This window comes from Dendrobates tinctorius, unplaced genomic scaffold, assembly GCF_039654945.1.
Source record: "Dendrobates tinctorius isolate UK_male_01 unplaced genomic scaffold, ASM3965494v1 ptg000196l, whole genome shotgun sequence".
Lineage (NCBI taxonomy): Eukaryota > Metazoa > Chordata > Amphibia > Anura > Dendrobatidae > Dendrobates > Dendrobates tinctorius.
The window spans coordinates 24,259,716-24,286,761 of NW_027361863.1; the positions used below are offsets into that span (position 1 = coordinate 24,259,716).

General features: G+C 42.9%; 1 protein-coding gene across 2 annotated transcripts in view; it reads left to right on the forward strand.

Moving 5' to 3' along the window:
* The window catches only part of SORCS3 (sortilin related VPS10 domain containing receptor 3), an 812,800-nt gene that overhangs the window by 767,298 nt on the left and 18,456 nt on the right, over positions 1 to 27,046 (forward strand). For both annotated transcript variants that reach the window (XM_073553075.1, XM_073553076.1), the window contains exons 19-24: positions 5,156 to 5,342; positions 13,928 to 14,061; positions 18,968 to 19,091; positions 20,399 to 20,511; positions 24,648 to 24,779; positions 26,437 to 26,536. In XM_073553075.1, the coding sequence (XP_073409176.1) occupies positions 5,156 to 5,342; positions 13,928 to 14,061; positions 18,968 to 19,091; positions 20,399 to 20,511; positions 24,648 to 24,779; positions 26,437 to 26,536 (790 nt within the window). The remainder of the gene's footprint in view (positions 1 to 5,155; positions 5,343 to 13,927; positions 14,062 to 18,967; positions 19,092 to 20,398; positions 20,512 to 24,647; positions 24,780 to 26,436; positions 26,537 to 27,046) is intronic.

The window sequence follows — 27,046 nt, forward strand, 5'->3', positions numbered from 1 at the left end:
GGGGTGGACACATCATTGGTGCAACCGGAGAAGTCACATAGGGGCCCAAGACGTCAGGGGGCCACATCTACCTCCAAAGCAGGTGGAGTTGTGCATTCTGATGAGTTATTGGGCTGCAGGGGGCCCATGTATTATTCCGGCACAGGGGCCCTTTTGTGTCAGTGCTCGAATGTGCACATTATAGCTATCATTTCTGTTCTTGTAGTCACCCAAATTCCTCTTTCTCTTCCCGAACGTCATCAATCGCGGCCTCTAAACGTGGATCCCATAGACATGATCCTTATACCATTAATGTTAATTCATCCTTACAGGAAATATTCCTTTCTGAGGCGCCTGACGGCGGCTCACAAGCCGAGAATCTGATAGATGAGTTCTAATTTAGGAACCGTGTTGACCTTTAATGGATCCGTCCATCTTGTGGACAATCAATAAAACAGTTAAACCCTGTGGCCTTTAGAATGTGTTATATGACTGGAAGAGGGAAAATCCACAGATAAAAGTGATAATGCCATCAGATGGCGGCTTCTGCCCGGAGCTCAAGACTTCAGAGGGTAAATTGAGTTTTCAGTGCTGCAGGTGAGTGCTGGACTCGTGGCTTTTTCTGGAGACGCGGGACTTGTGGCATAAGATGGTAAAGTCGGGGGCTAACCGGAAGTCATGATAGTAAATGAATTGGCATTTTGACCCAAAAGTGGCCCTGACCCAACTCTGCTGCACTTCTTCAGTGTGACTCCAATTTGCCAACATAAGGTGCAATTGTGACGAGACCCTGTGATCTTAGGTCGTGCGGCTGGGTCGCCCCTCGCACCCAGGGCAGCGGGGTACCCGGTACTGGGCCAGTGTCAGGGGGATGTGTCACAGCAGCGGTGACCCGGTCCGTGGCTCTGGGCGCCCAATATCAATGGCGGTGATGTTAATGGTGTTAAAGTTTATTTGAATAGTTCGTGACGCCACCCGTGGTGTTTGGCAAGGGAGATGGTAAGCCAACGCCTCATGCAGATCCGCTGGGACTGATGGTAGGGTGCAGCAAAGATGGTGTATCTCCCCACAGGTGGAGCTGTAGTCCCAGGGCAGTGTAGGTGCAATGGATGAGGAGAGGCGCAGAATGGTATAGATGCTGGTACCCAGATGTAGCGGTGCTGAAGGTGTTAGCGGCGAATGAATGGAGGACACCAGGGCTTGCAGTTTCAAATCTTTACTCACAGTTCGTGGTACCCATTGGTGCCTGCCTCCGTGCCGTGTCCTCCGGGGTAGAGACTCAGTCAACCTCCCGGGCAAGTCAGGGTTCTCCTCTCCAACACTCCGCCTTTCCTGAACGACTCCTCTACTGCGCCTTTTAATGTGAAGAGCTCCAGTACCGTAGTTCTCTGGAATTCCTCCTGTCAGATGTTCCTAGAACTTTACTTGTATGACAGACAGCTGTAGCCTCTATCGGGGACTCCTCTCAGTCCTGGCTCGCAAATCAGTTGCTGTTGTGTCCCAAGTCTTGGATGGGAGTAGTGCATTTACAGCCAACTACTCCACCGGTGTCTGCTGCAGAACCATAAGTGTCCATACAACTTCGGGGACCGGGCCCTGGCCTTGCGCTGAGAACCTATAGGCAGGGTTCCTCTTCCAACCCACAACTCATCTCTGTTCTCCTACTCCTTCGTTCCGCGCTGTTCCTTCTCTCTCTTATGGAAGCTTAGGTTGCAGGTCTACGTCTTTCTCCTTCTCCTCTCTTTCCCGTGCCAGCTGGCTCAGATCACTGAGGCAGCTGCAGCACTCTTTCTAAACTAAACTAAACTCAAGCTGAACTCAAACTAACTTCAGAACTTAACTTCTCTGGGACTCACCCCAGACTGACCTTCTGTGAGACTGACCTACAATCCTAAACCTTCCCTCTCTTTTATACTAACTCCACCCACCTCCCAGCACATCTCGTGTTACGAAGCAGGGTTCCACGAAGGGTGCTCTGCTACCCCCAGCCTGAAGCTGCTAGTCGGACCTACTGAACTATCCTGTGTGTGGGATGCAGGTGTTGGAATGCGAAAGGGAGTTCCCAACCTACCTGGATGGTGGGGTACCACACCTTAGGAGAAGGTGCAGTACCTCTGTGGCTACTGGAGCCTCAGGGGCGCCACACGTTGCCAGGTCGTCCAAACCATGAGTCGGCTTGTATCCACATTAGGTTTGCAACGTGATGCGCTCACATGCAGATTAACATCTTACTTTAAAAAATTTTGCTCCGGTGTATATTTTTGTGTCAGAGAAAAATTAGCTTGTGAGCCCCATTGGGGATGATCCATGATCTGGTTGATGACATGTAGCCAAAATTAGGAAAAGGAATCATCATTGGCTCCTTGTGATGATGCAACGTGAGGACTCATGGAAGAGACCTCGGTATTACGGTACAGACCAATGGCAAAAGACATTTACCGATGAGCGAGAAGATAAGACTCATTTCCGTCAGTTCCAAAGGGGGGATAGCCATGGTCAGGTTGGCTCCTTAGTGGCGTAGCCTTTTTTTCATTTTTGCGCTTTTGTTTTTTCCTCCCTTTCCTGTAAGATCCCATCACTTTTTCATTTCTCCATTGATGCAGCTGTAGAAGGTCTCGTTTATTGCAAGAGAACTTGAAGTTTCGTAAGACACCGCTTAATTTACAATTTTTTGAGACCCATAACTTTTTTTTTTTCTGCCAATGGAAAGGTATCAGGGCGCCTTTTTTTGTCTTTCAAGTTGTTTCTGTGTATGCCACTTTCTTATTTTTTTTTTATCCATATTTATTGCATTTTTGAGGGCAGAAAATAAAAAATGGCAATCCTGTTTTTTTTTTTTTTTTTTTTTTTTTTTTTACCCAAGTGAAATAATTAAGGCTATAGTTCCAACCACTGATGTTAGAGGCGGAAGTTGGTTTTATAATCCGGCCAACACCCACCGTGTATGGAGACGCTGAGACCTCCTGAGTCTCCTCCTTACACCGCCTTACGACATATATCTATTTAATATGGTCACAAAGGGGTTAATTCGTATGTCGAGATTTTTATTTTGTTACGTGAATTTCCAGATTTACGTCTTCAGGGTAATCAAACGACGACAACCAGGAGGGAAGAAAAAAACAGTCAAGCAATGGCTGGATCACATTCCAGCATATACAGTACCGTCCATCAGAGGTATCAAGAGCGCATTAAATGGCGCAGAAACTTAGAGTCAGGATGGTGGACAGACCCTCATTTCCAACATATAGTTAACTACAGTGACCACTCCAGAAAACCGGCATAAAACACTTTTGTCATTTTCATGCCAGTCTTGACCGACCGGCTTTACCAAAGAGGAGCATGAGTGAAACGGGGTGTGGTGGTGACCGACTGGCCCATCCACTTTAGTGGAGTAACTCAAGACAGAATTATACTGGTCCTCGACTGCCCCGACTGGAGTAACGTTCCTGGTGAGGAGCACGGAGGTGCATGCCGATGAGAAGATGCCCCAAAGTCATTAAGTGGTGTATGCCTCTCAATGAATTTGGCGCATTCTGTCCTCAAATGCCTCTTCATTAAGACTACCATGTACAATGCCAGACTTAATGCATCAGGTCCTAGAGTTCCTCTGAAGTTGGAAAATAAAGAAATAATATATATTGTGAGACAGTGACCGGCATTGTTATAAATGTGCCGGTATGTGTCGCAGAGGGGAAGGGCCTCTGTGCTGTAAGCCAGAAATGTTGCTCTGGGACCTATAGTTCTATGAGCTTTTATTTTTGTTTATAAGGGGGGCTTACAGGGTTAGCCGGAGAGCTGGGCGGGACTGGCTAACCACACACACCTCCCACCTATGGGGGTGGTTGCAGCTTCATAATGTGACTGTGGTTTGGGTCACATGGTCTAGGTTGTAAGGTTCTGCAAGAGGGCAGGCCTGTGTGTTGGAAGGTCCTGTAAGTGGACAGACTTCATGAAGAGCACATGTGAGGCCGTGAACCTGGATGGTCTTTGTGTTGGAAGGTCTTGCAGGTGGACTGGATTCCTGAATAGCACAGGGAGAGACCATGTACTCGCAGAGTCTGTGACGGCACTACGTTGGGGAAGCTACCAACCTTCTGAGCGTCTGGACTGTCGGGAGTACCCTTGTCCCAAGGCATCTGATGAAACGGTGATCCCAGTAAGGCAGTTTCCCCAGGAACCCAGCACTGACAAGTAGTCAGCGTGTGGAGCAGGAGCTCCTGTAAGGTAGCTCCAGAGAAGGGGGTTTTAGCAAGGGCAGACAAGTATATGCCATTGGAGCAGACTGTTGGTGCTTGTTATGTTCCATAGATGTTAATGAACTGTTTGGCGTGCGGTCCCCCACGGTAACTGGACAAAGAAGTCCGGCATGTTTAGGGACCGTGATTCAAAGCCGTATACTATGAAGTGCTCTAGTCCATGTGAGGTCTGTGATGTGTAACATGGTCTACAGTGGTTTAAGAGTTGCATAATAAACCGCATAGACTGTTTAAGTTGAAAAATGTTCCTGTGTTCCTTAAATCCCGCTGCCAAGTGAGTGTCCCCCAATGCATTCAGTAAGCGCTGTCTTACAATATGTATAAGGTCCAAAAAATTAATGTGTTGCCGAGTTTAGCATACCCATTTCTATACACCCTGAGTTGTAGGATCCCCATCTCTTGGCCAGAATGGACAGAGTTACTGAGGAGCGTCTCTCACTTTGGAGGTGTCATTCTGTCCTGTACGGACATTGCATTGATATGAATGAACATTGTGTAATTCTACATTTCCCCTCTGGAGGTGCTGCAGGGAAAGTGAGCACTTACTGCAAGGTTTAACCATGAGTGGTCCCTGTAGATCCCGGCAGGAGGATACTTTTTGATCAGCTTATTGCCAAGTGACCTTTCTAACAAGTGATTGTCCAAAGTGGAGAACTTTTTTTATATTTCCAGACTTGTTCTACAGATCAATTACTGTATATTAGTATATTATTTTCTAGTGAGGCTTCTTCTGATGATCCAGAATATTATTACTCCGCAGTCGCGTCAATTGTGCTGTATTGGAATCACTTGGACGTTATCATTGTTTTTCTTGCCATTTCTGGAGCAGAACATTTTCATAGACCCTTCGTGAGAGGTCGGGATGTTGATGATTTACACGTTTTATCATCTTTACCAATCAGATATTTTCTATATTCCAGGGAGATCTACAGAGAATAAATATTCAGCTGGACTTCGGAGATGGGAGCGCTGTGTCCTACGCCAATTTTAGCAAGATTGAGGATGGGATCCGGCACATATATAAGAACCCTGGAATATATCAAGTCACAGCCTATGCAGAAAATAACGTTGGCATCGACAGCGACATCCTCTATCTTCATGTCACTTGTAAGTTGTTTGCTATTTTTCCTACTAAAAAACAATATATGTATATCAAAGATGACCTGTCATCTGCTCAAATCTTGTAGAAATCACTCCCCTGATTCTGCCACTTTTTTCCGTTTTGTGCTGCGTCGCTCCATTGCATAGATATTCACATTTGTTTCTTTTGGAGCGCAGTATGTGAAATCTCTGCTTGCAATGTAAGTCAGCATTTCTTCAGCCTCTTTCCCTTCCTTCCCAGATGCCGCCAATCACAACTTGGCAGCTGATCCAGCAGTCCCAGACCCGGCTGATTGGCAACATCTGGGAGGGAGGGGAGAAGAAGAAGACAGTGAAGAAACACTCAGAGATTTCACATGCTGCGCTTCAAAAAGCAACAAATATAAATATCTCGGCATTGGAGTTATGCGGTGCAAAACGGAAAACAGCGACAGAATCAAGGGACCTCAGGGATTTTTAAAATATTAAAATATTTTTAATTATTTGTCACGCAAGTGACAAAATATTTTGTTTTTCTGTTTGACATCTGTTCAGACTGACCTGCAAGGCTTTTTTCTTGCTCTGGTCATCTTTATGGATCAGCACGTGTACACTTTAGTTTCTCTAAAAGCTCCAAACAAGGCTCAGAACGGGCGCTGTATGTTGAGCCAATAATCGCCAATCTAATATATAAAGCTCAATGTGTGTGTGTGTATGTCCGGGATAGGCATCCGCACTGTTGCTGTTACAGCCACAAAATTTTTTACAGTCACACGTCTGGACCCCGAGAGCGTCATAGGCTATGTTGTAAGGCGAAATTTTAACCCTGCGCATTCCAATTCACCAAACAATTTTGCCTCTATCTACATAATGGGGAGAAAAAGCGAAAGGAAAAGTGTTGGAGGCAAATTGACAGCTGCCAGATGTGAACAAGGGGGACTGAAAGAATGAGAGCGACGGCGCCAAAGAGTATATACCGTACAGTAGGTAAGGTGGGGCCCTGACATGGGAGACTCACCACACATAGAATGCGCCACACACTACCACGTGCTTCACCACATATACCCCCCTCAGCACACATTTCACCACACATACACCAACCTCGCCACATAAAAGTCGAAACACAAAAGTCGCCACTCAAAACTCGCCACGCTGTCCCAGAGCTGTTTAAAAGATGAAAAATGAGCTGTGATTGGCTGCTATCAGCAACAGTTTTCTTTGTAGACAGTTGTGGTGACTGAGGCCTATTATTCTTATCATTTCTATGGTGTTATAGTCCGTCTGTTAAGCTGGAAATAACACAATTTATTACCGTGCCAACACAGACCACCCTCTGACACAGACTGCAGGGGGAACCCAGTATCACACACGGATAGGATTAGATACACGTCTCAGCAGTCAGTATCACACAGGAGAGGATTAGATACACAGCTCAGCAGTCAGTATCACACAGGAGAGGATTAGATACACAGCTCAGCAGTCAGTATCACACAGGAGAGGATTAGATACACAGCTCAGCAGTCAGTATCACACAGGATAGGATTAGATACATAGCTCAGCAGTCAGTATCACACAGGAGAGGATTAGATACACAGCTCAGCAGTCAGTATCACACAGGATAGGATTAGATACATAGCTCAGCAGTCAGTATCACAAAGGAGAGGATTAGATACACAGCTCAGCAGTCAGTATCACACAGGATAGGATTAGATACATAGCTCAGCAGTCAGTATCACACAGGATAGGATTAGATACATAGCTCAGCAGTCAGTATCACACAGGAGAGGATTAGATACACGGCTCAGCAGTCAGTATCACACAGGAGAGGATTAGATACACGGCTCAGCTGACAGTATCACGCAGGGTAGGAATAGATACACGACTCAGCAGACAGAATCACACAGGAGAGGATTAGATACACAGCTCAGCATTCAGTATCACACAGAGGATTAGATACACAGCTCAGCAGTCAGTATCACACAGGATAGGATTAGATACTCAGCTCAGCAGTCAGTATCACACAGGATAGGAATAGATACACGACTCAGCAGACAAAATCACACAAGATAGGATTAGATACACGGCTCAGCAGTCAGTATCACACAGGATAGGATTAGATACATAGCTCAGCAGTCAGTATCACACAGGAGAGGATTAGATACACAGCTCAGCAGTCAGTATCACACAGGATAGGATTAGATACATAGCTCAGCAGTCAGTATCACAGGAGAGGATTAGATACACGGCTCAGCAGTCAGTATCACACAGGAGAGGATTAGGTACACAGCTCAGCTGACAGTATCACACAGGGTAGGATTAGATACGCAGCTCAGCAGTCAGTATCACACAGGATAGGATTAGATACACAGCTCAGAAGTCAGTATCACACAGAATAGGATTAGATACACGGCTCAGCAGACAGTATCACACAGGAGAGGATTAGATACACAGCTCAGCAGTCAGTATCACACAGGATAGGAATAGATACACGACTCAGCAGACAGAATCACACAGGAGAGGATTAGATACACAACTCAGCAGTCAGTATCACACAGAGGATTAGATACACAGCTCAGCAGTCAGTATCACACAGGAGAGGATTAGATACACAGCTCAGCAGTCAGTATCACACAGGAGAGGATTAGATACACGGCTCAGCAGTAAGTATCACACAGGAGAGGATTAGGTACACAGCTCAGCTGACAGTATCACACAGGATAGGATTAGATACATAGCTCAGCAGTCAGTATCACACAGGAGAGGATTAGATACACGGCTCAGCAGTAAGTATCACACAGGATAGGATTAGATACACGGCTCAGCAGGCAGTATCACACAGGGTAGGATTAGATACGCAGCTCAGCAGTCAGTATCACACAGAATAGGATTAGATACAAAGCTCAACAGTCAGTATCACACAGTATAGGATTAGATACACGGCTCAGCAGACAGTATCACACAGGATAGGATTAGATGCACGGTTTTTATGTGCAATATAATCATTATAATTTCTTATCACTAACCACAGTTGGTTACTATGCTCAGGCAACGCCGGGCTCTTCAGCTAGTGTAGAATAAACCACAAAAAAGGAACATGAGGAAAAGTCCAGCAATGGCTTTATAATGTTAGTGTAACGGGAACTTGTCGCATTGTAAATACAGTCCGGCCTGTGGAAAGTGAGCAGAGTCATACTCTTTATATTGAATGTTTGTATCAGGGAATGTCTAAATAATGGAAAGTTTCTAGAAGGATTTTCTGTAGAGGAAAAGAGAAACATGTCAGAATCAGCGCCACCTCCATCTAGGAGTTGTATCTGGCAGTGTAGCTATGCTCCATTGAACTAAATGGGGTGGCACTGCAATACCACACATAAACTGCAAATAGGGGTGGCGCTGTGTAAGCATCGCTATATGGGTGATGGTAGATCCAGGTATCCCTGATGGATGCAGTCACCCATGGACTCTCCATATTCATAAGAACACAGGAATTGAGACGCCTTTGGCATTTTCTTTACTCCTTTGCACGGCACCACTGCGGCCTGGGAAAGTGAGCTCTGCTGTGAAGAAAAGGATCCAAAAAGAGCCCTGAATTTGAGAAACCAGAGATAAGATCTTCACCAAGTGCCCCTTCAGCTTTAGAGAGGTTGTTCCATGTACAGCATATATGACTTATTCAGTGAGTGAGTATGTGTGACCTCCGTTGCATTAATTGTATATAAAATTCTCACTATTCCATTATTCAGGCCGGCGACTTTGAGCCTCTCATTTTCAGGATCAGTGGGGACCATGACAGTGACTCATATATCAGCTATAGTGATAGGTGGACCCGTCGTTTATTTTTTTTAAAAAAATATTGCTTCGGGTACCAGAATGGTTCCCGAACCCAGACTCCATTCAAATGAATGGGGGGGCCCGAACATCCAACGTTTCCCACGCTGTCAGCTGAGCAACGCGTCAGAACTGACACATCTAATGGATGCACCTTTTCTGGGGTGGCTGCGGGTTGCTATTTTTAGGCCGCGGAGGACCTATATCCATGGCCCCGTCCCTGCCTGAGAATACCAGCCCCCATCTGTCTGCTTTAGCTTGGCTAGTTATTAAAAATCAATTATCAATATCAATAATTTAAAAGAAAAAGGCGTGGGGATTCCTCAATTTTTGATAACTAGCAAAGATAAAGCTGACAGCTGAGGGTTGTAGCCCACATCTGTCAGCTTTACCTGTTCTGGATATCAAGATTAAAGGGAACCACACACCGTTTTTAAAAAATGTATTAATTTTTTTATTTAATACTGTGTGCCACCGGCCTATCACCGCTATACCAATACTTGACATGACTGTGATGGGGCCGAAGTGCCCACACAGTCAAAACTTGTTGCAGCTTTTAAACAAACTTTGTTTGGGAGCCCGAAACTGAACAGTAACATGGACTTCTAGAAGTCCGTGTTCGGGGTCCGTGCACAGACACTAGGTGTTCAGTACGGACCGTGACCTTTACTGTTCAGGTTCTCCCATCCCTAATCCTGTGGATAGGCAAAAAAGAGTTGTAAATCAGATGAGTCCTTTAATTTTTAGCTATAATGATCCCTTATACTATTATGAATATTAACGTATAAGGTTCTTTTCCCCATTTGAGATGCCGGATAATCCTGAAAGCGCAGCTATTTTTTTTTTTTTTTTTGCTCAAAGCGACAGACCCCAATTCCACAGACCCCATTGGGATCCATTGAGCACTGGTGGTGAATGATATGTGCCATGCAATGGATCCAGCACTGAGTTACACGAACCAAAACTTATTATTTTCACATTTCTAGCAATAATAATAAAAAATAAAATAAATAACTAAACAGAAACAAAATGCACCCAAAAAAGGAAAAAAAAAATTAGGAAAAAAAAAATCGGAAACGTCTTTTGAAACTTTCCATGGGGGTAAAAAGTTTGAAAAGTTTCTTCCAGCTTCGCAGGTTCTGGGATATCTCCCACCGGCCTCCTTCATCATCCTGACATTGTGTCTTACACATTAAACAATTTGTGCGTTCTCAGGATTGGCGCATACGGAGGTCTCTGGAGCCGTTAATGGGAACCAAGGAGTTTTATGGCTCCGCGTTATCCCACTGAAGGGTGAAATGTGCCCTGGAACTTTATCATAGTAATAATCCCCGCACAAATCAATCCTGTCCGCCTCTAACTACCTGTTATTAAAGCAGTTACTGTTCTTGGCGTCACCTTGCTCCATTAAACAACAAAAGGAGCTGTTAGCCGGAGGTATCAAACTCATTTCATTCGGCTTGTTTCATTTTATTAGCTAAATCAAAGTTTACAGGTAAAATTTCACCTCTTTAGCAAAGATGTCTGACAGCCGGTTACTTCTCATTTATTCGAGTGAAGGTTCACCTGCCGCCATCAGTGTATAGATGGGACCCGCCTTACCTTTCCTCTATGCTCTGCTTATCTTGAATGGTTCAAGATCGCCAGCTTTATAAAAACTAACTATCACGCGGTCCTTCTCTGATACCACACAATCAACAGAGCGAGGGAAGTGTGAACGACCCCAAGACTGATTATAGGCAAAACTAAAAGGTCCATAAACAATCCACCACACTGAGGATACAATAGTAACAGGATGAATGTCCAAGGAGATGAGAGTCTAATAATCCAGCAGACAGAGGATAAAATGGGTCAATATGCTTCCCCTTCTCTCTGACGTGCTGTCTTCACACGATCATCACCACACGAGGTCTCACTTGTACAGCTCCTGTCCATCCTAACCCCCTCCTTATGTCCAGGGGTAGTCAGACAGGTTTGGGCGGTTTTCAGGCCTCCCAGACCTGACAAAAGTGCCTTGGGGATTAAGGCACTACAGGGGGTTCATCAAGAGGCATAGATACAGTCAGGCTGCAGACAGTAAGTGAGCTAATTAAATTATCAGACTTTTGGAAGGTAACTGAGACTCTAGACAATATGGGGAATACACGGAATGATACAGGGCAACAAGAGAACACTATGGAAATCCATAAAATATAAATAGACTCAAAATGATACCCACATAACATATCACACTAACAAACATGATTTTGTGATACTCTTTCAGGAGAAGTTTCTGCTTTGTGTGTCTCACTGTGGCCCCCCAGTGGTTGTGATATGGATTGCAGCAATTTAGCAGTAATGTATTGAATTTGTATGTTGAGAAACTGGAGTCCTAAATAACAAAATACATGAAAAAGGTAATCCTGGACACATCTGTAGTTCTGTAACGTGGAGTCCAAAGGAATGAGCCTAGGTTAAAAAAAAGGCTTATTAGTGGGAAATGGAGTTTCCATAAGGGCATATAGCACGGTGACTATGCATCCGCACAATAGGCGTCCACTATTTGACTCTGAGCATGATCCAGTATTTTAGGAATCACCCAGGAGACACTGGCTCTGTATACTGAATGATAGCAAGAATACAAATGTTTCACCAGTCTGTCTGCCTTTTCACCCCATATGGTAATACAATGTGACATTTATGTTCTGCAGAGTCAAAAAGTAATTGACTGCTCTAAATATTTCAACCAACAAGCGGCACTTGAGAGATTTTCACGATGTGTTTGATTTAAAGAGCATTATGCTGGTTGTTACACGTAGATAGGCTTCAGCTCAACAGCGCACCATGTGGATAAAGTGCAGAACTGCAAGTAAAATGCATCACTGCAAAACATAAAATGTCACGAGTTATGTCTTACAGAAAATGACAAAAAAAGCAAAATGTGGGAATATAATTCATACACCTCATTGCTACAGGTCCTGTGTTTCTCCTTTTAGATTGCATCGTTACTCTAATGCTTCAGTCTCCTCCACCATTGATGCTATAAATCTTGTCTACTGCATGTATGATTGGAACATTGTTACAGTTCACATTTGATTATAAACTACAGTTACAAACGATGCACATTATACACTGTCATGTTTTACTCATTCACTCACAAAGTTTCATTTAGAATTATTCTTGTATCTGGATTTCCATCTCTGTCTCATGTCACACAGCATTCAGGACAGGACAAGCTCCGCTGGTTCTCAATCATGGAGGATTAGGCTTTACAGTAGCAATATCCGATAGAGTCAATCTTGGTGTATGTGTGTGTGTATATGTATGTGTGTATATATATATATATATATATATATATATATATATATATATATATATATATATATCATAGAATCGTCGAGTTGGAAGGGACCTCCTGGGCCATCTGGTCCAACCCCCTGCTCAAAGCAGGATTCGCTAAATCATCCCAGTCAGATGTCTGTCCAGCCTCTGTTTGAAGACTTCCATTGAAGGAGAACTCACCACTTCTCGTGGCAGCCTGTTCCACTCATTGATCACTCTGTCAAAAAGTTTTTTCTAATATCTAATCTGTGTCTCTTCCCATTCAGTTTCATCCCATTGCTTCTAGTCTTTCCTTGTGCAAATGAGAATAAAGATGATCCTTCTACAATGTGACAGCCCTTTATATATATATATATACAGTATATAGCACAACACAGGATTTGCATTCTTGTATAATCACCACTGTGTTATTGGCTGCAGTAATGATCTTCACGGTAAAAGGGTTCACCACTGTGGACTTTACTACTAATCGGTAGATCCATTGACCATGAACTAGGCTGATCACAAAGTGTCTCCTCCTAAGAGTCAGAGATACAGACCCATACTCACTTCCTGTAGAGCGACAAAGACCCTCAATCACTTCCTGTAGAGCGACAAAGACCCTCAATCACTTCCTGTAGAGCGACAAAGACCCTCAATCACTTCCTGTAGAGAGACAAAGACCCTCAATCACTTCCTGTAGAGAGACAAAGACCCTCAATCACTTCTTGTAGAGAGACAAAGACCCTCAATCACTTCTTGTAGAGAGACAAAGACCCTCAGTCACTTATTGTAGAGAGACACAGACACGCCCCCACTTCCTTCCTGGAGAAACAGACATGCCGCCACTTCCTTCCTGGAGACAGATATGCCTCCACTTCCTGTAGAGAGACACAGGCATGCCACCACTTCCTGTGGGGAGAGACAGGCACGCCACCACTTCCTGTGGAGAGACAAATACATGCTCCCACTTCCTGTAGAAAGACACATACATGCCCCAACTGCCTGTAGAGAGACAAATACACGCCCCACTTCCTTCCTGGAGACACAGACATGCCACCACTTCCTTCCTGGAGACACAGATACGCCTCCACTTCCTGTAGAGAGAGACAGGCATGCCACCACTTCCTGTGGGGAGAGACAGGCACGCCACCACTTCCTGTGGAGAGACAAATACATGCCCCCACTTCCTGTAGAGAGACATGGAGATGCCCCCACTTCCTGCAATTCATCTTGGAGTCTCTACTATTAGAGAAGGATGACACTTGACAATAGGCAGTAGACAGCAGGTTAGACAGAAGATACTCATTTGCCTACAACTTTGTAGTGATTTTTCAGGTGTAAAATTGCAAAATGTTTCTATAAATTAATTTGAAGACTGTCCATTTATCACATTATCTAATCTCAAATAAGATGCGGTTGAAATGCTGCAATCACGCAAGATTATAATTGGCTCTAACGGTCCTTTCTGTGCCCATTCTCAGGTCCCATCGAGCACGTCCACCTGAGAGTGCCCTTCGTTGCCATTCGAAACAAAGAAGTTAACATCAGTGCTGTGGTTTGGCCGTCTCATCCCGGGACTCTCACTTATTTTTGGTGGGTCGGGAACAATACCAAGGTACGAATGGACAAGTCTTATCCGTCTTGTATAGGTATCTCCAGCAGCGAGCAGAATTGCGCTAATATTGGAATCGGGGGGCTCAGTAACCTTCAGACATGCTTGATTTAACATGGTGACTCTGCTCGACGTGTGGAAGGGATGAGAAGAGATGAAGATGTGATTCAGTATTCGAGACAAGAAAGTAACAGCTCGATGTAGCTTTTAAGACAGGCCAGAGGATTAATGAAGCCGGCCTGCTCGCTTTTAACGAGTCTGTCACATGATCTACAACATAGGTTATCCACCTTATAAATCCTATCACCCGCCTCATTTGTAAAGTCATAAATTATTCAAGGGTTTTCTTTCTATCCTTGACTTGATTAAAGAGGCGATCTTTCATTTAAATTAGAGATGGAATCCATCTTTTTTATGGTTATGGGAAGACTTTTCGTCAGTCGGTGTGAGGCGACGTATAGGGAGGACCGTCTCTTGGGTTAATGGCTCATTTTATAATGACATTGATGTCCTGCGAGAAGATTCAGGAGTGACGGGAGGGTAAAACGAGCCTAATGGGTTTGCAAATTGTTTAGTGGGTTCATTATGAGTGTTTAGTGGAAGACAAAAATGTTGGCAGCAATGTATCGAAAACTATGTAGGGGTTCCTTGGTTATGGAAGGTATAAGTGTTCCTTAAAGGGTCTGAGCGTCGAACCGCGACCCCCCCCCCCCCATCTATGAGTCTCAACAGAAAGCTGCTCTATAAACGTAGGTCCAGTTTTGGTGGGTTTGAGCCTTTAACACATTACACATGTGTCCATCCATTCATTTTTGAATGACCACCAGCCACAACTCCCCCCCCCCCCCCCCCCCCATCAAAATGAGCCAGTGGTGCTAATAGTTTTAGTCTGAATATGAAATTATGGGAAAAAATAATCTAAATATTCACATAAAATTCTAAAATTTGCATGGGTCTGCTGCCGTGTGCCTAATGACAGAACCAATTTTATTCAAGCACATTCTAGAATTTAAAGGTTTTTTTTTCACGATTTCAAAGCGAACTTGTCAAGCGATTTCCTTACTGTAACTAACGGCAGGACCGTAATGGTCCTAATATAACATGAATAATAATACCAGTCTTATATTAATCCAGTGTACAGGCGCTGAGAAATCAGGCTCTGAACCCACATGCAAATTAGAGAGGAGGTTCAATGTGGGAGTGTGGCCGTTTACCATGTAGAGCGGATTGACACCTCCCCTAATATACTTACAGGAAAATTTGCATGCGGCTTTGAAACTTGTTTTCTCAGGCCTGGCACATCGGATTACTACAGGAAAGGTGTAATTTGTATTGTGATACCTGTACATATACAGCCACATCACTAGTTACAGTTATACAATAATTATGATAAATCCCTTGATGTTCACAGTTTGGTACTGTTAAAAATTTTTTATGTATTTTGATATATGCTTGTGCCTTTCTTCGATTCAGATGTGTGATTCCCCTTCGAAAAGGGGAAATTATAAAATTTCTTTCTACATGGAGCCACCACTAGGGAGAGTTCAGGAGCTTTTCTGCACTAAAACTACAGTATGCTCCCTCTAGTGGTGGATGGCGGTAACAGAATTTAACTCGGCCGATTTTAATTTGGAGCTCTGTGTCAGAAAAGTGATATATAATGGAGGCTATTTGTTTTTACCTAGTCTCGACTTCCGCCATGCATGTCAAGTACATGGTTATGGAGCGGGCTCAGGAGCTGAGACTGCACCGTATGTGGTGGGTGTCAGCTGTGTTATACAGGAGGCGTCTGTCTTTAGCATCCTCTTACAGTGGCATTTATTGGTGAAATCTGGGGTGGGGGTCAGCTCTGATAACCCTTTGTCTTCACCGCATTGTTTCAATGGATGCTTTTGGCATACATTTGGTGGGCTTAATAGGACTGTGATGGTGTGATATGTTATGTGGGTATCATTTTGTGTATATTTCTATTTCACTGATTTTCATAGTGTTCTTTTGTTGCCTTGTATCATTCCGTGTATTCCCCATATTGTCCAGGGTCTCAATTACCTTCCAAAAGTCTGATAATTGAATTAGCTCACTTAAGGCCCCTTTACATTTAGCAATGCACCAGCGATCCCGACAACGATACGACCCGGTCAGGATCGCTGGTGCATCGCTAAATGGTCGCTAGTGAGCTGCCACACAGGCAGATCTCACAGCGATGTAGCAACGCAGCAGCCGTTGTTACTTACCTTTCAGACGCAGCGATCCTGACGTCCTCCCGCCCGCGTCCACGCGTCGCTCGTCGGCACCAGCAGGAAGCCCAGCCGGAAGTGCCCGACGAGAAATGGAGCTGCGAGATCTCGTGCGATCAGCGACAGACAGTGGGGGAGCCGGTCGGAGGTAAGTATCACACATAGCGATATCGCTAGCGATATCGCTATGTGTAAAGGCCCCTTTACTGTCTGCAGCCTGACTGTATCTATGTCTCTTGATGACCCCCTGTAGTGTCTTAATCCCCGAGGCACCTTTGTCAGGTCTGGGAGGCCTGAAAACCACCCCAACCCATCTGACTACCCCTGGACATGGGGAGGGGGCTGGAAGGGACAGGAGGGGGAAGTCAGTTCCTGTGTGGTGAGGATGGGGGCACACAGCACGTCAGAGAGAAAGGGAAGTGTATGGACTTTTTATCCTCTGTCTGCTGGATTATTGGACTCTCATCTCCTTGGACATTTTATCCTGTTACTGAACTGCATTTGTGTTCTGGACTATTATATCCTCAGTGTGGTGGATTGTTTATGGACCATCTAATTTTGGCTCAACCAATCAAAAAATCGCAGGTTCAAGTCCTCTTAGGGGGAAGTAAAAAATAGTAAACGCTAATAAGAAAAAAATACCAACTGTTTGTCACTGATTTCACCTTTTGTATACTGCCACTTGTGTTGAAATGTGGTACTACAAGTATGAATTGAATAGGTCTCAGTATCTGCATGTAACATTTATGTAAAAAGGATGGACTCATTCAGCGTTATTAGACAATTTGCTATTGTTCCACTTCCTTTTGCTAAGTGTGAACCTCGTCCCAGTCTTTATTATCGGGACTGGACATTTGCACTTTTGTTTCTTGCATTGTGACTTTGCGTGATGTTATCGATGTCCCCTCCTGGTTTTCAGCCTCGTGTGTTCATGTTATGAGACGCGGATCCTTTAAATGATGCTCCGAGCCAGAGTTTCTTTGTGTAAAATGCAGAGAAAGTCGTTAAATCCTAGTTGGGGAGGGGGTGACAGCCGGGTTTCTTTAGAAAGAAAGGTAATTACCCTCAAAAGAATAAAACATAAAGGGAGAGGAACATTATTTAAAAGTTTCCCTTTGAAGTGGTGAAAGCGGCAGCTAATAATTATGAAGCCGAACTGGAAAAAAAAAAAAGAGTTATCGCCGGCTTATTGTGAGGGTGGGGAGGCCTGGGGCTGCGGCTGAGCCGATCTGCGGGTCTATGATAATGGGAGCTGTTGTTTGCTACTTGTGGATCAAAATCTGTTACAATATATACTAAAATGTGATCGCAGCCCCAAAAAAGTGCAGACAAGCCTTAGTGCCATACAAATACTTATATCATACCGTCATACAGTAATCTAACACACCCAAGCTCTAATAAAACCAACAGATGGTGTGCAAATAATGCCGCCATAAGGTGTTCCAATAATAGATCAATAATAAATCATGAGTACAAGTTAGGCAAAAAAGTGAAAGTACCTCAAATGTATTAAAATTACAGAGTTTATTAATGAATTGCACTACAATACATTATTAAAAGCAAAGGTGCTTCACAAACTAAGGGACATTCACAATAGAACTGTATGGTGTAAGGGCAACAATGGATCACGAATGACAATGTTATCTGATAGCCAATTACATTGATTGATATCGCAATCTAAGTAAAGTTCTGTGGATTAATATTCTTATTCATGAAGATACACTTAATGTTGCTAGTTAATACCTGAGTCACACTTGCAAGGCAGTTCTAGTGTCCCTCCGCCCCGACGCGCGTTTTGTCATTCTTCCTCAGGGGATGTGTCACAAGGGTGACTCTGGTCTGTTTAAATATATAAGGATTGCCAGTGCTATAGTTCACAGATAATCACGTGGTTCATGGGGAAATGCTGGAGAGTACCGGAGATCACTGGATGGGTGAGGCACATGAAGTCCCAGTCTCATCCCTATCATATGAATATTACAAACAGAGCAATATCAAATAAGTTACTTTGGTTTTGTTTTTAGAATTAGCTTTTTTATGTTTTTCACACTTTCAATCAGTTCCTTTTGGGACATGACTATATATATATATATATATATATATATGTAATGAGTCTCTTACATATTTATTGGTCTTTTATAAAGCTTAGCCACAAGCTCGACTTCATAAGTGCAGTAAAACGGCCCCAGGCTTTTACGACAACCAGTTCGCATTTTACAATCCTGTGACGGAAGCGTCCCTTCCAGATCATATAGTTACAAATGCTGCTGTCACAATTAACAGTCACATTTAAGAAGTTAAACTGTTGCAAATGGAGTCACAGATACTCTCAGGTGTTGACTGCGTGACACAGCCGGCTCCTGTGCTGCACGGCGTGACCTCAGCTACTGCACCCTCTTCATACAGTAAGTGTGCACATCCGTCGTAAATTTACAACTGATGTCGCAAAGGGGTTAAAGGTCTAATGGTGCTGCATTATGTATGTGTCATGCGACTGGGATTAGAGTTTCCCGTAAGAGACAGAGACCATAAAAATGAACCTGTGTCTGCCCAGTGGCTCCCTGCATTGTGATCTCTGGATGCCAAAGTGTTTCCAGGACCTGATAAATTGCCTGCTACATGGTGGAAGCGTTACTGACCACACAAGACACTTCTCACTTCTGTATTTCCAGCCTCTGATCACGCTGGACAGCAGCATCTCCCTGACATTTCATGTGGAAGGTGTGAACACCATCACCGTGCAGGTGTCCTCTGGAAACGCTCTCATACAGGACACCAAAGAGGTTGCTGTATACGGTAAGTCCTTCTGATATACCAAACAAGAAGTTAGTGTCAGGTCTCTAAAGTCGGCAGTATAACCCCCTAATGTCCCTGTATACTACCTTGGGCAATTTTCCAAAAACTCTGTCTGGGTCACCATAAACAGAGGTCTGTTCTGATCTTCACCATGGAGTATATTCATGATCAACTCACAACTCCTTGATCTTATGGATCCATGGACCTGTTTGATCCCTAGCCATTGCAGTTATCTAGAAAAGCTTATTTTAAGGAGAGATGGAGAGAGCACTTAACGGAAGTTTTTGGAGACTATAACATTGGTATTCTGTCCACGATATCTGGTCACTGGAGGTCCAGCATTCATATCCTTGATGACATTCTTCTTTGGTTGCCAGGCACGGCGTCATTCCATAATGATTCCTGGTATTGAAACTAAAAGTAGATGAGTTATATAATTCTAGTAAATGGGACTGAATTTCAATACCAGGAACCGGCACAGCGGAATGGAGGGTAGATAATAAGGGGGAAGGAAACCATTTTTTTCAGCTGATCATGGTGGTGCTTTAGTCCAACCCCCAACGACCATGAATACCATGATCAAGGATCCCTATTTAATAAACAAAGGCCCTCATTGTTGGATTGTGTCAATTATTTTGAATAAAGGGCTCCGTCATAATATCTGATAGACGGGAGTCTGACACTTGGCTCCGCACCGATCAGCCGTGGCTAGAAGCACCCGTAACAGCACAGCCCCATACATCGAGGAGTGGTCGTTTCTTGTACCTGAGAACGATCACTATACGCGTCTGACGCCGTGCTGTCCCAGCTCTGTACACTGTGTACATCCAGGCTCCTCGGGGCCAGGTATCGGCTGATAGATCGGCCTTCACCAATCCAATATTCATGACCTGTCCTGAAACATTACAGAAATTACAAAAACACGAAGCTAAATTCCAACCTCTTCCTCTAGAATCCAAACCTCATGGCGAGCCGCCATCTGTCCGGTAGGGGACCTGAGCGGACGAGATCTCCATGCACAAAGTCATTAACCAATTGGTGACAGTGTTAATTTAGACAGCCATTAAGTGTCTGTAGGCGTACGGCGGGCCACATGCTACCTGATGGCCGCGAGCGCCTAATGAATGCCTACTCCAATAAACAAGAAGTCCGTGAGCCGTCTTCTCCATGATGTGAGGCCAGAGATTTTATTTTTGTTAAGCTTTTTGAAATTTTCCATTCCGAGAACCCAACAAAGTCAGTGAAGAATATTAAAAGGCGATGCCAGGGGAATTGACACAAAGTGTCTTTTAATGGTTGTGTTTCAGAGTATTTCCAGTCGCAGCTGTTGTCGTTTTCTCCGAATCTGGATTATCACAATCCCGACATCCCCGAGTGGAGACAAGACATCAGCAAGCTCATTAAGAAGGCTCTGATACAGGTAGGTAACGCGGGGGGCAGCGAGAGACACTGTGCGCTGCCGGGCATGAGACGTGAGACGCATGGAGGTACAGCGTCACCGGGACAGCACTGTATCATCTCATGCTCTATCACACATATCATGGCCGAAAGTGTTGGCACCTTTAAAATTGTTCCAGAAAGTAAAGTATTTCTCCTAGACAATAATTGCAATTACACACATTTTGTTATACACAGGTTTATTTCCTTTGTGTGTATTGGAACAACGCAAAAAAAATGAGGAAAAAAAGCAAATTGTACATAAACATAATTTCACACAAACCCCAAAAATGGTAGACAAAATTGTTGGCACGCTCAACACATTATTTGGTTGCAGCCTTCGTAATAACTAGCTGCAATTAATCTCTTCCTATACCCTTCCACAAGCTTCTTACACCTCTCAGCTGGAATTTTTAACAACTTATTCTTTTGCAAACTGCTCCAGGTCTTTCATATGTGAAGGCAACTTCTCCCAACAGCAATTTTAAGATCTCTCCACCAGTGATCAACGGGATTTAGATCCAGACTCATTGCTGCCACTTCAGAACTCTCCAGCGCTTTGTTTCCATCCATTTCTGGGGATTTCTTGTAGTATGTTTGGGGTCATTATCCTGCTGGAAGACCCATGACCTAGGATACAAACCCAGTTTTCTGACACATTTCATAATGCCTTGCACACAGTGAAGTCACCCAGTGCCAGAGGGAGTAACACAACCCCAGAACATCTTTGAACCTCCACCATATTTGACTGTAGGTAATGTGTTATTTTATTTGTAAGCTATATTCCACGTTTGGTAAACAGTAGGATGTGCTTTACCAAAAAGCTCTATCTTGGTCTCATCAGTCCACAAGATGTTTTCCTATAAGGATTTTTATTTACTCATGTACATTTTGGCAAACTGAGGTCTAGCTTTTTTATGTCTCTAAAGAATCCACCATCTTGAAGCTCATTAAAGCCCTAAATCACATAAGCATATCAAAAAGGTTGATACAAAAACAATTTTATTAGTAATCCACTAAAAGATATTTTATAAATATATCATGATATTGCACAGAGTAAAGGAAAAGGAAAAAAAATGACGTATTGAATTCCAAAATAAATTACATACATATATTGCTGCGTGGTAAGGGTCCTTGCGCACACCAGACTATAGAAAATTTGAATTGCCAGAGGACTTAACAATAACAATATAATACCTGGTAATCACAATGATTCAAAAAATGTTTAGGAAAATCAGTTTTGGTCCTCGCCCTCAGACAGTTCTCTTCTCCTCTTTCTGTTTTCCATGCTTAGTGTGGCACACACAGACACCCAATACAAAGATCTCCCCTTTTTATCTGGTTTGAGGTGTGATTTTCGTATTGCTCACACCTGTTACTTGCCACAGGTGAGTGTGAACGAGCATCACATGCTTGAAGCAAAGTTCTTTGTGCTTTCTTGAAAGGTGCCAAAACGTTTGTCCAGCTCAGTTTTGGGTTTTGTGTGAAATTATGTCCAGTTTGTCTTTTTTCTGTTATTTTTTTTTTTGTGTTGCTCCAATACACACAAAGGAAATAATCATGTGTAGAAAACAAAACATATGGAATTGCATTAATTTTCTGGGATAAATTCTACATTTTCTTGAACACTTTCAAGGGTGCCAAAACTTTCGGCCATGACTGTACCATCCTACAGCATAGTATCATCTCACACTATATAGATATTTATATAATATATATATATATATATTGATTCACACTGAATATATTAGATATGCAGTTCACAATAGATGAAGGGTAAAAAATTACTGCATTTCCACGATTTCCATCAGTCACTCCCTCTCGTCATGTCCTCCCTTCCAATATCTCCAGCGTCTCTGGCAAAGACTAAGTCTTGCTGCTTTATAATGCACGTCATCATGTTTTCTGAGCGCTCTATCCTGTGCCAGAAAAGCTGGAAGCACAACATGTCAGGTCCAAGAAAGATTCGTATTGTACACAAACGTTACCCATTCTCTGCCCTCTCTTGTCAGAAGGCGCTTGCTAACAGATTCTCAGTTAACTCATTCTGCAGCCACAGAAGCTATGGAAGGCAAATAATACAAAAGTTGTAATTAATCCCAATTGCAAAAATGGATTTAATTTAAGTAAAAATGTTGTTCTAATGGGTTGTCTTCTCCTAGGTGGCCAGTTTGCATAATACATGCTGGAACAGAATATCAGTTATTTTTTTATCTCATTCTGTAAGATTACGGTCAGTTCTATATCTGTATTTTCCACTTCTCCTATCCCACCACCTTTTGCCCACCTCCATGCTGACTGCCGGTGGGAAGTGGCTAATCATCATTCATTTGCTTCAGCCCTCGCCGGAACATGATTAACTGTGATTGACTCGTTCTCTTATATTATGGATGTCAGACCTAATCTAATAAGACGTTCCCGTGTAACGAGCAATTAATTAGCGTCTGCTCGCTGCAGAAATATATGGGATACTTCATTGAAGAGCGAGTGAGTCTGCGGCGCAGTCCGGGCTCCGTCTTCTGGAGCGTCTTCCGGAGACATAAGACGTCTGGAATCAATATGAGTCATGTCTTTAGAGTTTATTATACACCAAGCCTCCAGCACGCGTCCTATCCCAGCGGCTGAGATTTCCTCCAAGATAATCGGAACCAATAAAAGGATGAACAAGATAAACAAAAATCATCGGAACAAAAAGTAGCCGCTCGTCTCTTACATTTTATTTACCTCCTTATTCTGCCCCAAATTTTACCCACACCAAGAAACGTTCAATTCATCACCTTAGACTTCAGTTTTTATTTTATTTAGTAGAAATAGAGAATTCATGTAATTTTATACTGATACATTTATTTTTACATTTTGTTAGTCTTTTTTTCCTTACAAGCAAGAAGTTAGATTTTACCACTATTATTTTATACATATTTTTGTTATTAGTTTTATTAGATGTTTTGTTTTAGGTTATTGTTGTAATTTTAATAGATTTTTTTTATAAAGGTAATTGTATCATTTTTTTTTAAGAAACTTCTTAATGATGTTTTAAAGAACATTTAATATATCTAACTTTCTGTAGTGGAAAATAAAAAAAAATCTAAAATACAAATGATGTAAAACTAAGAAAATGTCTCGTTAGTGGAAAGGAGCAAAGTTGTCAAGAAGTCAAATTTGACACATTCACTTCAATTGATTAACAAAAAATTAAGGGTGAAGAGTTAAGAGAAACTCTTTTACTTCTCCCCCCCCAATTCTCCCGCCACCGGAACTCCAATCGGCTCCTCTGTCTTCTCTCAGTGAGGAGCTTAGGAAATAAAAAACGACTGGAAACAATCACAAGACCGGTGACACGGGACATATCGGGTTGGCCGGAGGAGAGGTGAGAAAGTTTTTTAAACTCTTCCAGGCCCTATGAATCTCATCCCTTAAACTCGAGTTCTCTCCCGACAAGTGACACAAGCAGTGTTTATTTTAATGCTTTATATGTTTGAGATCTCTTGGTTGGAAACATCTTCAGAAATGACTTTCCCAGAAATATAAAACACCATAAAAACATCAAAACACAATCTAGTTTAAGAAAATTAGATAACCGGACAGATTTTCATCAGACTTTTATAATAAATGTGGCAATTTTTCGACTGTTAATCAGTTAGAAAATGATATCTTGCACCAAAAAGTGGAATAAACTGCTAAGTATCTGCGGGTCAATGTGTACGGCAGCATTTTGAAATTTTTGGAACTTTTTTGAAAAATGCTACAAAAACACATGTAGATGCTGCGTTAAATCCAGCCAAATACCAGGACCTGCGAGTGACGTCTTCACTGGACTCTGAAAAGAAAAAAGAATCGACGAAAACTCGATTCCTGGTTATGGTAATACTTTCATAGTAAACAAGTACAACATGAAACATTAAGTACAAATTGTCCAGAATAAATTCTACTGTTCTACAACGTGACACAAATATCTCGTTTTGTCACTGTGGTTGCATTCTAAGGTCTACATTGTGGCCCCAAGAGCCGGATTTAGACCATCGTAGGGTTTCGGGTGTGGCGGCCATAACACTGTCCTGTAATATATATGTTTATGGTTTCTTTCTGTCTGTGTATATATTTCTGTATAAATCATTTCAGGTAACCAGTATTCCTGACGAGCACATCCTTGTGGCCATGTTCCCCGGCCTCCCGACCTCAGCCGAACTTTTTATATTACCACCAAAAAATATTAGTGAAAGGAGGAAAGGAAGTAAAGCCGACCTGGAGCATGTGAGTGCCATTATCCATTGTTGATGTTTCTCTTGCCCAACCCAACTCTCTCGGTTCCACCACTCAGGGTGTCTGGGATGCAGTTACTGACAGCTCGGCCGTCCAATCTGGTACATGGGCGTGTTGGAGCTGTCAGTACTTTGACAGCATGACCATCCAGTCTGGTTCAGGGGCGTGCTGAGCTGTTAGTGTGTTGATTGATAGCTCGACTAACCAATCTGTGACTAAGAGGTGTCGGCTGTCTCCAGGTGTTCACTATCCCAGGTAATTGCCATGCCTACTTAACTGAGCAGCTTCTCCCAGACCACTGCCAGACATACATTCATCTTGTTAGGTTTGTGCTCTCCTGTGCCTTGAGTTCTATATGATTGATCTGTTGCCTGACCTTGGACTTTGTTCTGACCATCCGCCTGTTTAACCCCTTAAGCTCTGATCCGTTATCCTCCCGGTACTCTGATCACGGAATGTTACCTGACTACGCTTTTGTCTCTTCCTTTTGTTTATGATTTGCCCTTTTGGCTTCTGACCTTGGACTCCCTGACCACTCTGACTCACAGCTTAGCTGTGAGAAGTGACTAGCGTCACACCAACTTTACTTCTAATGGATGTGCAGTGGCGTAGTGTGGGGGAAGGAGGGAATTGTAGGGGAAAGCTTAAAAAAAGTCAGATTCCCTACTATTCCCCTATCAAGAAATCAATGCCAACAAGCACTATTTGACTGCAGCGCTCTACATTGCCAGCAACTAAAATAACAAAGCTCAGCATGGTGAAGTGTTTTTTTTTTTTAATATCATTTTCTGCCTATGCAGAGGGCAGCAGTTAATGACTAACTCATCTCATCCACTGAGCTCTACATAAGCAGCAGCCAAGATAACAGACGATGAATGCAGACAGTATTCAATCAGGGGAACATGATTCAATATTGTCTTCATTCATTGTAAAGAGCTGCTTTCAAGTTTTTAACCTTTTTTTTTTTACTCTAACCGTAATCGATCCCTTGCGCTAACCTTCGATAAAAGAGGTTATCCTCTACTTTCTCATAGGATAGGTAGGTCATCAATGTGTGATCGGCCGGGGTCCGACACCCGGCACCCTCGTTGATCAGCTGTTATCGGTGTCGGCATCTGCGGTCACCAGCCGGAAGTACTCACCTGCGGAGCTGGCCATCTTCTGATAGTGGCCACCACATGGTACTACATATCCACCTCCTACTGATTTTAATAGTTGGCGGATGTGCCAAGCCTCAGCCACCACCAGAAGACATCCGGCTCCTCATGTGATAACTGATCCGCGGGTGTGTCGGGTGTCGGACCTCAGTCGATCAGAGATTGATGACCTATCCTAAAGATAGGTCATCCATGAAAAAGTAGTGGACAACCTCTTTAAGATTAGATTTAGGGCTCAGATTAGGATAATGTTTACACTTAGGGTTAGGTTTAGATTTGAGACTAGGATTAGGCTTAAGAATATACTTAGGGCTGGGGTCAGTGATAGAGCAACACTATGGGCTGGGGTCAGTGAAAAGGCTAGACTTCGAGCTAGGGTAAAGGATAGTATTAGGGTAATAAATGTGTTACATAAAAAACAACAGAAATGCAATAAAAATGTAACGTTCCTTCAGATTTAACATTTTTTTGTTTTCTTTTTTTATTTCCAGATTGTAGAGTCTCTTTTTAGTGCCCTCAATCAAAACCTAATAATGTTTGAACTCAAACCTGGAGTCCAGATATTTGTATACGTCACCCAACTTACTTTAGGTAAGTCTTAAGACAGTGAAAAAAAAACAAAAAACTTTTTTCCATACGATAGTTATAACATTGTCTAATTTTATTTATTTTTACTCCCCCCCCCCCCCCCCAAGATATTACTAAGCCTAATGTCAGGAGAATATCCAAAGATTCATAGGGTTAAAGAATTTTAATTTTTGTTTTTTTAAATTTTTTTTTTTTTTGTATTTGTGAACACAAAACTTATTTTTGACAAGTCTTCATTTATTCCTTCAACATTTAAAATATATTTTTCCTAATTTAATTTTTCTTTTTTTTTGTAATTATTGTTCTTTTCCACAAGGTTGTTAAAATGTTTTAATGATTCTGATTCAGATTTATTCATTGTCAGCTCCAGGCTGGTTGTGACCTTCAGATAACTTTCCCTATCAGCTTCTGACTACTCTTCTATTGCATCTTTTCCTTGACATATGAAATATGTTGCCACAGAAACTGTTTGCTGCTGGAGTTGGGGAAGAATTCTTGATCTGCCACAAAATC